Source organism: Epinephelus lanceolatus, chromosome 22, assembly GCF_041903045.1.
Source record: "Epinephelus lanceolatus isolate andai-2023 chromosome 22, ASM4190304v1, whole genome shotgun sequence".
Taxonomy (NCBI): Eukaryota; Metazoa; Chordata; class Actinopteri; order Perciformes; family Serranidae; genus Epinephelus; species Epinephelus lanceolatus.
In genome coordinates this window covers 25,181,633-25,194,226 of record NC_135755.1, presented here as the reverse complement: position 1 = coordinate 25,194,226, position 12,594 = coordinate 25,181,633, and the positions used below count along the sequence as shown (strand labels likewise).

Sequence of the window (12,594 nt, the reverse complement as noted above, 5' to 3'; positions counted from 1 at the left end):
TCACTGTGTTTGTCTGCCTCTCTCATACGCTGCGTGACCGGGTACTGTTCTGATCGATTGATCAGCGATCAGGGAGGTCCAGAAATGTTTTGGCAAAAACGTTTTCTTCCCCTGACCGAATAATGCATTTGCTTCACTTGTTCCATTGCTCAGGCGCCTATGAACCATGTGTCACATTATTGCTGTGGTGATATAGTATCCTCTTGAGACTGTCTGAAAGGCACACAGTCCAGTTTGAGACTCTGTCAGGACGAGGCAAGGTTTAAGCTGCTGTGCGCTGCTCTTCATCTGAGGTGGAATACCAAAACCTACTGAAAACACTTCTGATCAGATATGATACAGGATCATCCCGTATTGAATACTGAATCAGTAGCCTACATGACGCGGTCTGTCCATTATTTTCATGTACAGAACAGTTAGACTGAGAATAATCTTAAACAGTTTGTTCACATATTGGTTGGAACAATTCTGTCCTCCCAAGATACATGCAAACCTGCGTAACAGCTGAAGGCACTGAGATGAACATATCAACATTGGTATCAGCTTCGATCTTTTCGCATTTGGAATTTGGTGACTGGATCGTCAGTCAGCAATGTTCAGAGAAACTTCTAGAAGAAAATCAGCCTGGAAAAAATAGAAGTGCAGGAGCATGTCCCCCAGATGTTTCCTGCTGAAGCCCAACCCATCTCCCCTCGCAAGCATGTTGAAACCGCCTAAACGCTCAGGGGAGGAGCGAGAAACACAGACAGAGGCAGAGTCGGAGACAAAGAGTGTCAGACAGAAATACAGGAAAAAAGCACAGCATGTGAAGTTTTGGTAGATATAATTCACTCTGCAGCGGACACCCCACGTTGACATTGTAAGTGTTTTACAATCCTTTAACATTTACGTTTACATTGTATTTTAAAATAATCTGCTGTGCACATTCAAAGTTAAGTTCTGGTTTCCAGCCTGAATGATGAAGTTCAAAGTCTAAAGCAGGAAGCAGGGAAGTGAGACAGAGAGAAAGAGCTGTGAAAGAATGAAGCAGAAAGAAAGCCACCCTAACTGAAGATACGCTCAGCTTTATTTGTGTCCCAGTGAAATCACTACTTAACCTGTTACTTTTCTCAGCAAAAACAGCAAAAGGAGAGTTTTCAAGTTGTAGAATTAAATTATTTTGCAATAATGTCAGCAGTTGGCTGAGGGCTTTTTGTTTCACAGCCTTGGTGATGAATGTCACCCTTGTACTGTATGTAGTCATGTGGATAGTTTGTGATTTAGTTGCTCTCAGGCTTGTAGATAGCTCATAACCTTAGATTGCAAGGAGATTTCTTGAATATGGAATTGCTGTGCAACAGAAATCCATTGAAGAAGTGTTCAAAACTTTTCACAGTCACATGCTGCTGGAGGATCCTCAGACCCATCTGACCATGATTGAAATACTTTTTAATGTAACTCGGCCAGATGAAGAAAAATACCGCCAGGGATGTGTTAAATGGCTGAAGGACACTGGAAACCTGAACTCCTACATTGCAGGTGCAGTCAGTCGTTTCCCAAACATTCCCCAGGATCATGTAGTTCGCGCAATTTCCTGTTTACATGTAGTTTTCTGTATAGTGGAAGACATACCAAATGAGCAGGCTTTGGCTATAATCCCCCATCTACTGAAACAGCTTGGCTCAAATAAGAGACATGATACATGTCAACTTGCTTTGCAAACACTATATGTGTTAACACAGAAGACAAAAGACACAAATGGCTGGGATCCCAACTTTGTTGAGAAGTTATGCCAAACAGTTGCTCCTTTTATAAAGGACCAGCACTCCTCTGACATCAGAGTCTTCACATACGGCATATTTGCAAACTTACTGTCAGTTAAACATGCAGCCAACATCTTTACATCAGTGGGGATAACTTCAGTGCCTGAGGACATACTAACAACTGCAGACATGCAAATGAATGACAAGCTGAAAGAGGTGCTCAGATGACTGAAAGATAATTTCAGCAAACCAAACTCAGAATGTGAAGACTCTAAAGCATCACCTGGATCCAAGAGAAAGAAGGAAAACTCAGAAAAGCAAGAAAAACCAATCAATGAAGTTTCCAATTCCACAACTGATCTTACAGCAACTCCCATTATGGAGTCAACTTTAAATGTGCAGCCATTCCACATCAACACCACCATGTCATCAATAAAACACAAATGGGAAGAAATCAGCAAGAGAGAAGGAAGGTGGAGAGAACAATTAGAAAAACTTCTGAGCACTGATGAAAGGAAAGTCACCAGAGTTGGTAGCATGATTTATGTGAACGATGCAGAGTTCCGCATAGTGAAGGGAAGTGATGGCACTGAAGTTTTCATGGGGCTGAGAGATGACGGCACTGAAGTTGCTATTAAGAGAATGTCCAAATGCAACTATCAGGAGCTGAAGAATGAGGAAGGATTCCTGCGACTTCCAGAGCTGGATCATCCATCTATTGTACGATACATTGACTTTACAGAGGATGAGAACTTTGGATATCTTGGTCTTCAACTGTGTGAATACACCCTGGAAGAATACATTAAGAAAAAAGATGTTGGTCTGCTGATGAAGAAACTTATTTATGAGGTTCTTGAGAGTTTAAAGGTGCTTCATTGTCAAAGTCCTCCAATTCTCCACCGGGATTTCAAACCACAGAATGTTTTGATCGGTAAGACAAGTTCAAAATATACTGAAATGATGGAATGTAACTACAAAAAATACAAACTCAACAAAATATTTCAGTTCATTTTGTTCAATATATGATATTGTTTACTGAATTAATCTACAACATATGTTGTGCAGATGTTAAAGGAAGGGCAAGATTAGCTGATTTTGGCATAAGCAGACGGTTACTCATGGGACAAACAACTCTACGCACAGGCAGTGCAGGAACAAAATGCTGGATGGCCAAGGAGACTTTAGAAGGAAGACCTGACACACCATACAAGTGGAGCACTGACATACAGGTTAGTTTTCTGTTAAACAAATTTTATTCATGGTTGGGTGAAAAATCATTCAGTACTTCAACTTCTATGCTACTTTTCAGGTGGCAGGGATGCTGGTTTATTGTATCCTCTCTAGAGGACACCATCCTTTTGGTGACATACCCTTTGAATGTGAGTACAACATTCATAAAGGGAACTACATTTTAGACCATGTGCAAGATGTGGTGGCAAAGGATCTCATCGAGTGGATGATCAATAAAGAACCAAAGAGCATACCTAAGGTGGAAGAATGCTTGAGTCATCCCTTCTTCTGGATCAATGACAGGTAGAGATACTTTTATTTAGGGCTGGATGATTAATCGAATTTTAATCATGATTTCGATTTTGGCTTCTCACGATCATAAAAACATTACAAGCTATTACAAGCGTAGTGGATAGTGCCGGCGCCCCATGTACAGAGGCATTGCCTCGCTGCAGCAGCCGCAGGTTTGAATCCGGCTCGCGGCCCTTTGCTGCATGTCAGTCCCCACTCTCTGTCTCCCCATTTCACCTTCTGTCCTGTCAATAAAGGCAAAAAGCCAATAAAAATAATCTTTAAAAAAAAAAAAAGATGACGGACGTCGAGCAATAGGAAATTGTTTGCAAAGTTTGTCACGTTGTCATGTCTGCCCCCCAAGGCAACACGAGCGGGAAAAAAAAAAGTCCAAAAAAGTTAATAACTTACAGATTATGGTGAAAAGGTAGTTTCTTGCAACCCTAGAATTAAGATAAAAATATTCACAAAAAAAAAACACTTCTGGTTGCTGATAAGTAGTGTTTAACTTTTGATTTAACACTAAAAATTAAAACCCTCGGCGCACTGCAGCGCAAGCAGACAGATGCGGGACTCAGAGCAGCATGTGTCACTGACACCAGACTCAGAGCGCAGCGCACTGGTGGAAAATGTCACCATCAGCATATTATTTTACATCAATTAAATCTATTTTATCATTATTTTGAGTCACATTGTTGAAAGAATTTAGTTGTCTGTGTTCAAGCAGGATAACAGGTCTCCATTCATCACACGTTGAGCTTTCCATTTCCTTGTCGGAGATGGTGTTGCATTCATGTCCCCCCCCAAAAAACGGGAGGATGTCAATCAAAATAATCGTGATTATTATTTTTGCCATAATCGTCCAGCCCTACTTTTATTATGACCAATTCATTCAGATTAATGAAACTGTTTTGCTTTTCTTTATGTGTATGTTCAAGTTTTGCAGCTAACGTGGGGTTAACAACACTTTGTGTTTAAAGCCAAGATACTGTAGTGCCTCTGAGGTTGTGCTTAGAGGCACAGAGGAGCTGTCAGCTATAAAGTATCATCGGCAATCTGTACACACAATGGCAATGCTAAAATGCTGAAGCTAAGGAGGTATAATGTTTACCATGGCCACCACCACCAAAACAAATGCGTTTCAGCGTAAAACCATCATCAACGCTGATGATGGCTTTACACTGAAACGCGTTCGTCACTCACTGATCCATCTTCTTTTGTATTTTAATTGTGGACAGAAAACGAACGCTGATGATGGCTTTCACAGAGACAGAGACACACAGAGAGAGACACAGAGAGAGAGAGAGAGAGAGAGACTTTGCACTTTGTGCATGTATAGGTCCTGTTTGTGCATCTCTATGTCTTTCGCACCTGTGTGTTAATGACAAAAAGAGTGAAAAAAATTGACTTTCCCCTCAGGGGGATTAATAAAGTATATTAAAAAATAAATAAATAAACTCAATAGCCCCTTTTCTACCAGCATTTCCAGGAACTTTTATTACCAGGAATTTATTTACCTGGGTAAAATAATTCCCGGTAATCTGTGTGGCTTGCTCTGCGAGTTCCGGAAAATTTATTCAAATTAGCGTGATGATGTAGGTGGTTGCAGCTTGGCTGGTTACATGCTGGTAGAGAGTTGGGGCTGTTTGTCTCAGCCAGCAGCGAAGTATAAAAGTATTTTAAGATAAGTGTCAAACTAAGTTAGTCTACATACAGACAGCTGTCATGTGATCTTATTAGTAACAATTCGCTATCAGCAGAGCTAGCATGCTGTCCTTATGTAAGACATAATGATAGTGTTGGTGGATGAGAGACTGGACGGAACATATAGAATATCGCTGTCTGCATGTCTACATGTTTACATGTTCATGCCTGCTGAACACATGTATTGATAAAGTATTGGCTTCTTACCCGCTAAGGTTTAATGTCACCTACAGTAATGGGTCTAGCTGCAATAAACTTGAGTCATTTTCGAGGTATCTTCACTTTGTGAACAGCTAACAGCAGCAGCAAAGCTAACATCAGGACGTCATCTGTTAAAAGCCTCCCATTGTCGGATATGACATGAAACTACTCCAGTTAGCTCAATCATGTTGTAACTAAGACATCCGCTGGAAAAAAAATATTTTTTCCCCCGATAAGTTGTTTTTAATTCGTTATTTGATTGTATAAACATAGTCTGACCATCTTGAGCTTTTACTTTGGTACTTCCGGTGACCGGCAGTGTGAATTTGCATATTAGCTAAATATTTAGTTTCACCCAGAACATTTATATTTAACATTTAGATTTAGATTTAGCATTTAGATTTAATATTTAGATTTAGATTTAGCATTTAGATTAAACATTTAGATTTAGTATTTAGATTTAGATTTAATATTTAGATTTAGATTTAGCATTTAGATTTAACATTTAACATTTAGGTGCCACATTTAATATTTAGATTTAACTATTTAGTATATTTCTAAGTTAACAAATATTGCTGTAAATGTGGTAAAAGGTGACGTTAAAAAATTCACAACACTTTTTTAAACATTGTTTGAAGCTAAATGTGGCAAAATGTTGATGTTATTTTCAGCGTGAGCCACTTTACAAACGGCACCCCATATTCTAGACATCGTGATTTCCCAAAACTGAATAAATACCACACATATCAACACAAAACTGCTTTGCTAGCTCCATCATGTTGTAACTAAGACATCCGCTGGTTTGTTTAAATTGGCGGTGGAAGCTATGAACGAGCTAACCCTCGTCTGCTGAGTTTTAAAAATGCCAGCTATTTTGTTGCTTTCTGTTGGCGTCACATTCCGCCTTGAGTATTTCCAATCAGCACCAAGTAACCCCCAAGCCCCAGGCAGGGGGTTGGTTAGCCCCTGTAAAAGTTCCGGAACTCTGTCCTTCGGGGGTGGTTCCTGTGGTGGAGACACGCCCCAGCGGCCCCGGCCCCGTAAAATTACCCCAAAGTTCCTGCGGTGGAAACGGGCCTTTTGCTTGAAGAACAAAGAGCATGCAGAGAGGAAAAGCTTTCACTTGTCCAGTTTAGATTTTAACAAATGACAAATCATCTGTGGTCCTGTGAATCCCAACACACCCAAAATGTAATTTTATTTTTCAGGAAAGTTGAATACTTGATAAAGAGTGGAAACAGGAAGGAGGCTGAAAACTGTCGAAATGCTGACCAGGAACTGATCTCTTCACTGGAAAAATGTGCTGAGGATAGATCCTTCCAACAGTGGAAAGATAAGGTGACTGCAACATAACAACTTCATTCTTCATTTGGAACCTAACTAGTTTGTATTCCTGAGGTCCACTTCATTATCTGTGATCATAACTAAGGTTTGGCATTACAGTTTACACCAGAGTTGCTCCAGAAGATGGAAAGGAAGAGGAGGAACCCCTATCCTGCAAACACACTGGGATTACTGCGCTGCATACGAAACCTCCATGAGCACTAGTAAGTCAGTTTTGCAGTTGTAACATTTCATTCCCCTGAGCTCCACAAACAAAATCCCATTCACCTTCATTGTATTGGGTTGAAGGCAGATAAAAGTCAGAAAATATGCTCTGAAGACTGAGCCTGATAAGTTGTAGTTGTTGGTGTTGTTTCCCCACTGTTTCACTGATACCTTGGTGTCAGGACCGTGCCGCCCATAGGGCAGGTTAGGCAAATGCTATAGGCGCCAGCATGCCAGAGGGTGCCAGGGAGTGAGGTGTTTTTTTTTTTTTTTTTTTCCCCCATTCTATTCAAAAATTAGACAAGAATACACTACAAAATAACAACAGTACATATAGCCATATGTCTTTAAATAATAATGAAATAATATTTCTAATTTAAATTTCTGCCTGCCTGGCATCCTTCTGCCTCTCTGGCAGGCAGCACCAATTTCGCCACGGTCCCTAGCCGCGCCCCCCTCCCCCCGCTACCTGCAGTCTTCTGTAATGTGATGCTGCTGAGTGACAAACTGACAGCTGCGTGCCATCGTCATGAAGAGTATTTTTCAATACTCATCTGTGTGAAGGAGTGAACATCCAACGTCAGACTTAATAACTAACGAGCAGAACCTTAAGGCTGGGCCAGCGGGGTTGTTTACCATTTGCCGACCCGAGAGGCTGCATGTAGGCTGCATAAAGCATTTCCCACCTAAGTTATTACATATATTTGAGTTAGCGCAACAAAAATAGAAGAGCCGCGTAAAATAGAGAGTTGTCGCGTGACAGACGATGGTTGTCGCACCGCTCCCGTTGCCGGTGCAGCCGCTGTAATTGATTAACAGGGGAGCGAGCTGCTACAGGACTCGCGCTGCAGTTAACACTACTAACAGCGTGAGTTAATGTCTCTGCACATGTTGAGCTTCCAGCTATGTTAATACAGACACAGGCTAATATAACATGATGAGTTAGAATTGTTCGGACCACTTTTGGACTTGTTTGCCCACATATTTGTACCGAGAGGTCTTACGTCTGCTTCTTCTTCTTATGGCGGACCAGGTGCGTTAAGTGCGTCTTTACGATGCATACCGCCACCTATTGCACCGGAATTGTAACGACAAGCTACATTCACAGACAGTGAGTCCCATTATAATATGTTTATGACCGAGGTGGAACAGGTAGCGCCAAAAGCAGAAAAATCTATATGTGGCGGAGATTATTTATTCGTGGCGCACTGCCACAGATAAATGAATGTATGGGAAACACTGATATATTCATATACTGTATATTTATGTTTTCCAATTTTCAGATTTGTGATGTTACAGTTGTATTTTTTTTATATTTTGGCTATTTGCTGTGTTTAAAATGTCATTAGATCAAGGCAGACTGTAATGATAGGTGCTATTACGGTTATGCCATGATGGTTTCACAATCAACAGCTATTTGAGTAATATATTGTAAAAGCCCAGTTTGTCAAATATACGTATCTCCTCTTTTTAGATGCACTTCTGAAGTATTTGTGCCCCACCTCTGTAAATCCTGGGCCTACTAATGTAACTGCAGCCACCTCATCCACCTCAGCACCAAGTGATGCAGCCTCAAGTGCAGCAAATATTTTGCCTAGGGTGCCAAATTGGTCAGGCACGGCCCTGCTTGGTGTGAGCTTAATCCCCACACTTTAACACTGACCTAAATTATACCCACATTGGTTTTTTGCCAATATCTGATCCTTTACTGTTGAAATCCTTCAAATAAGGACACAATACTAATAATTATGATTCTGGATTAAATGTCCAGCTTTTTACCTCCTTTGATACCAAAAGAGATACATTAGATTCCTGGTCAGTTTACTGCTAATCGTTTTATTATTATAAAATGGTTTAGCAGTAGAGGATACATACAAAAATCTAAACAGAATGCATCAGTCATCATGTCCACTGTAAGACAGCACATAGTGTAATCATGGGATCACGGGTGTCATTCACAAATTAGATGACTATCAAATGTAAGCCGGGTGTTCATTATTACTTTACGTTAAAATATTCCTTTTTGCTTGCAGTGAGGAAGATGCAGCCCAAGTTGATTTGATGAAGATGTTTCCTGATCTCTTTGGATGTGTTTACAAGTTTGCCAAGACCCGAGGGTGGAATTCAGAGACACCCTTAAAGCAACTGTTTGAAAGAGAAGATATCACCACCAGCTTCACAAAGCTGTCCTTAAGTCCTGAGGAGCACCTGACTGTCCCAGTTCAAGAGTCTCTTCCCAGTGACTTGAAAGTTGATAAGGACACAAGTTGAAATCAAAAAGCATCAAGGACTTCAAAATCACTTTAGAGTCTTATTAACAGTCAAAAGTTTGTATTAACAACAAGCAGTTCTGATGTCATATGGTCCTTTCTGACAGTTATAGTGTATCGCCCATATGTCAAGGTTTTAGCAGCACAGGGCAACAAGACTGCACAAAAAACAAGTGCCATGGGTCTTTTTCAAACCTGACATTATCAGACTCATAAAAGGAAAAGCACATTGTAACAAATAACATTAACAAAGGCTGCCCTCTATTGAAGTGTCCCAGTAAGCCACGACAATGTGACCAACACCAGAGGGGTATTCCAGAAAGCGGGTTTAGTGAAAACTCTGAGTATGTTAACCCTGAAATGAGGGAAACTCTGGGTTTTCAGTTCTAGAAAGAGAGGTAAATCAAACTCTGAGTCAATCACCATGGCAATTGACTCTGTGAACATAACCTGCTCAACGGCAGGTTTTCTTTAAGAAACCCTGAGTTTTTCTCTGTCTCCTCCCTCTTACATGCTGTTTCATTTCCTCATTCATTCAGTCCGTGTCAAAGCTTGTATCGAAGTGCATTAATTAGCGGAGATTTACCGTCTATCACAGTCTAAATCCTGTTGGATATTAGTTTGTTACTCAGGACTGTCTTAGGTTACTGAATTTTTGCACATCAATCATTTCTTTTTCGCTTTTTGTCTTTACATTCAAATATTACACAGCGAGAATTCACCCTCAGCTCAGAATCAAACCTTTGTCCTTTTTATATTTATTATTTTTTATAACGCTGTGCACAAGGATCAGACTGTCAGTCTGTTAGAGCAGCTCTGAAATGTTTATTGCACATAATGTGTAGGTCTAATTATTTAAATTTTAAAAATCGGTATGAAGATTTAGACCATAGCTTTAGACACGTAGTATCAATGACTAATGATCTCTATCACTGATGTCATTGGTCGCACTGATGGAACATAATTCCTATAGCCTAATATTGGGGATTATATGTTAATATTTCTGAGTGAGCAATGGTGCAGCATTTCAGTGTCTTTAAATTTACTACATTTGTAGCTGAAATAAAGTCACTGAATGCTGTTGAGTCAAGATACAAATAGATGTCCAACATTTTAAAATCTACTGTATTTTAACCTCAACGTCTTTTCAAGTGCAAATCACCAAACATATTATTACTGGGTCAGACTGTGAGTTTACAGTCATGTCTTTATGTCTTTGATCTATAGCCTAGCCTATATGCTTTAAATCTTCCTATTTTTCAGTTGCTGCCTCCTGTGTGTTTCCCCATCAGATTAAATCTGTACAAATATATTATTATATATTATTAATATAATGTAGCCTAATGTATCTACAGCCTGATACACAGTCAGTCCACCACTTTATCTTCATTAAGGAAATGTAAGTCTAATAATTGATGAATAAACGGACAACACCGAATAAAACTTTTTTTTAATTAACTTTATGGTTAACTTATTTACACTTTCCTCGCTCTAACTCAGGCTCTTGTTTTAAAGATAAACGTGCACCGTCCGCTACACATGCATTAATATCTCTACATCCACTGGATTAAAATGGAGGCGCTGTCTTTTATTTACCTGTTGCCATGATGAATCGTGGAGTCGGAGCTCCATTGATGATGGCTTTTTATTGTCGGCTTAACTGAACATACTCAGAGTTGACTGAACTAACTCAGATCAGCTGTTCTGGAACCGGTTATAAGATACTGTGCAGTCGTTTAGTTTTAAGGGACTTTCTTTTTATTTTTGACTTATTTTGAGGAATTGTTCTTGACCATTAATATTATTATTGTTATGTTTGACTTTTTTTGTTTATATTTTACTGCTGATATATTTTACCACTATAGTTATGTTTACCATTTTACAGTTTAATGTTAGGAAATTTAATGAAATTACAGTATCATATTTTATGTTGATTTCTTTCACAAATAACTGCAGGGACAGATGGTGTTTTGTGTCATTTTAGTTTCTTGAGATGTTCTTGACTGTCCCATTGGCCTTGTCCCATTACCTGCTGTCATGGCCTCTCAGAAGTACCACTGTTCAGAAAGATTGTAAAAGGAACAATGAATGTTGAATGACAAGCTAAAAATGTGCGTAAAACAAGGGCTGCAATTCCACTCCCTGTTTATCAAACAAATCTGAACAGATCTTTGCACTTACTTCAATTGGAGATGCAAGATGCAAAATGGTAATGGAATATACAAGCTTTTGTATGATTTTTTCTTTGTTTATATTGAATGTTACTCTCAAAATATACTGTAAATCTAATCATAAGTATCAAAATAAATGTTTAAAGGTATGATTGTGGTTTTATGGGCAGCAGCTTTACCGTTTTGCATCAGTTTCCACTCTCAACAACTCTGCCTGTTGAGCTATTTTCAGTGAAAAAGCTCTAAAAAGCCACTGTACACTGCTTGCCTAGTATTTATTGTTGCACTAAGTGTGACATCACTATGTTTACTGTTTGGAAGACATACCAAATGAGCAGGCTTTGGCTATAATCCCCCATCTACTGAAACAGCTTGGCTCAAAAAAGAGACCTGATATATGTGATGATATTCTGCAAACACAATATGTGTTAACACAGAAGACAAAAGACACAAATGGCTGGGTTCCCAACTTTGTTGATCAGTTATGCCAAACAGTTGCTCCTTTTATAAAGGACCAGCACTCCTCTGACATCAGAGTCTTCACATACGGCATATTTGCAAACTTACTTTCAGTTAAACATGTGGCCAACATCTTTACATCAGTGGGGATAACTTCAGTACCTGAGGACATACTGACATCTGCAGACATGCAAATGAATGACAAGCTGAAAGAGGTGCTCAGACGACTGAAAGATCATTTCAGCAAAGCAAACTCAGAATGTGTACAACATTCATAAAGGGAACTATAGTTTGGATCATGATCATGTTCTGGAACACTGACAGGTAACATTAGAATAATTTGTTATCAAGGCCAATAAATTGTAATTCAAACAATTTGCTATTATTTCTATGTTTTGTAGTTAGCATAGGCCTCATACGCTGGTGTGAGAGGCTGTTATTTTTGGCACAGTTTCATCTAAATGCTAACACAAGCATGCTAACATGCTGATGCTTCCACACTGACCCACATCACACCTATATTCATGCCAACATCAGTTACTGCAAATGTCTGCTCCTTCAATTTTTCTGTCTTTGTAACACAATTTCTCTTTCTGTTTGCAGTCCAGAGGAAGGACGCGGCCAAACTTGACCTGATCTCGATGTTTCCTGATTTTTTTGGACGTGTTTATAAATTTGCCAAAAGCAAAGGATGGAATTTGACATCACCCCTCAAGGAAATGTTTAGAACAGTGCTTCCCAACATTTTATGCCACCCATAAAGCAGGAACATGTCAAAATCTCAGTTTAAGCCCTTTTGATTAGGTCAACTGCATATTGCCAACAGGGTCGTTGCCCCTGTTCAATTTAGGGGGGTATTTATTCAGAGGTTAATGAGCCCTGCCATAACTTAGTTTATTTGAAAGAACTGCAGCTAACTGCAATAAGACCTGATGCTGTGTTGTTGTTCATCAGTGCCGTAAATTCTACTCTTGGATA

The 12,594-nt window shown here is 39.5% G+C and overlaps 2 protein-coding genes across 2 annotated transcripts; both read left to right on the top strand.

Annotated features, from left to right (window-relative positions):
- The first annotated feature begins 700 nt into the window (after nt 1-700).
- On the top strand, nt 701-1,970 carry LOC144459683 (uncharacterized). The gene is made up of 2 exons (XM_078164123.1): nt 701-772; nt 1,299-1,970. The coding sequence occupies exons 1-2, from the start codon at nt 701-703 to the stop codon at nt 1,968-1,970; spliced, it is 744 nt and encodes a 247-aa protein (XP_078020249.1).
- A 147-nt stretch (nt 1,971-2,117) lies between these two features.
- Nucleotides 2,118-11,306, top strand: LOC144458245 (serine/threonine-protein kinase/endoribonuclease IRE1-like). Its single transcript, XM_078164830.1, has 6 exons — nt 2,118-2,673; nt 2,808-2,971; nt 3,052-3,275; nt 6,377-6,506; nt 6,612-6,715; nt 8,750-11,306. Exons 1-6 carry the CDS (start codon nt 2,121-2,123, stop codon nt 8,985-8,987), a joined length of 1,413 nt encoding a protein of 470 aa, XP_078020956.1. The 5' UTR covers nt 2,118-2,120; the 3' UTR covers nt 8,988-11,306.
- The last annotated feature ends 1,288 nt before the right edge of the window (nt 11,307-12,594 follow it).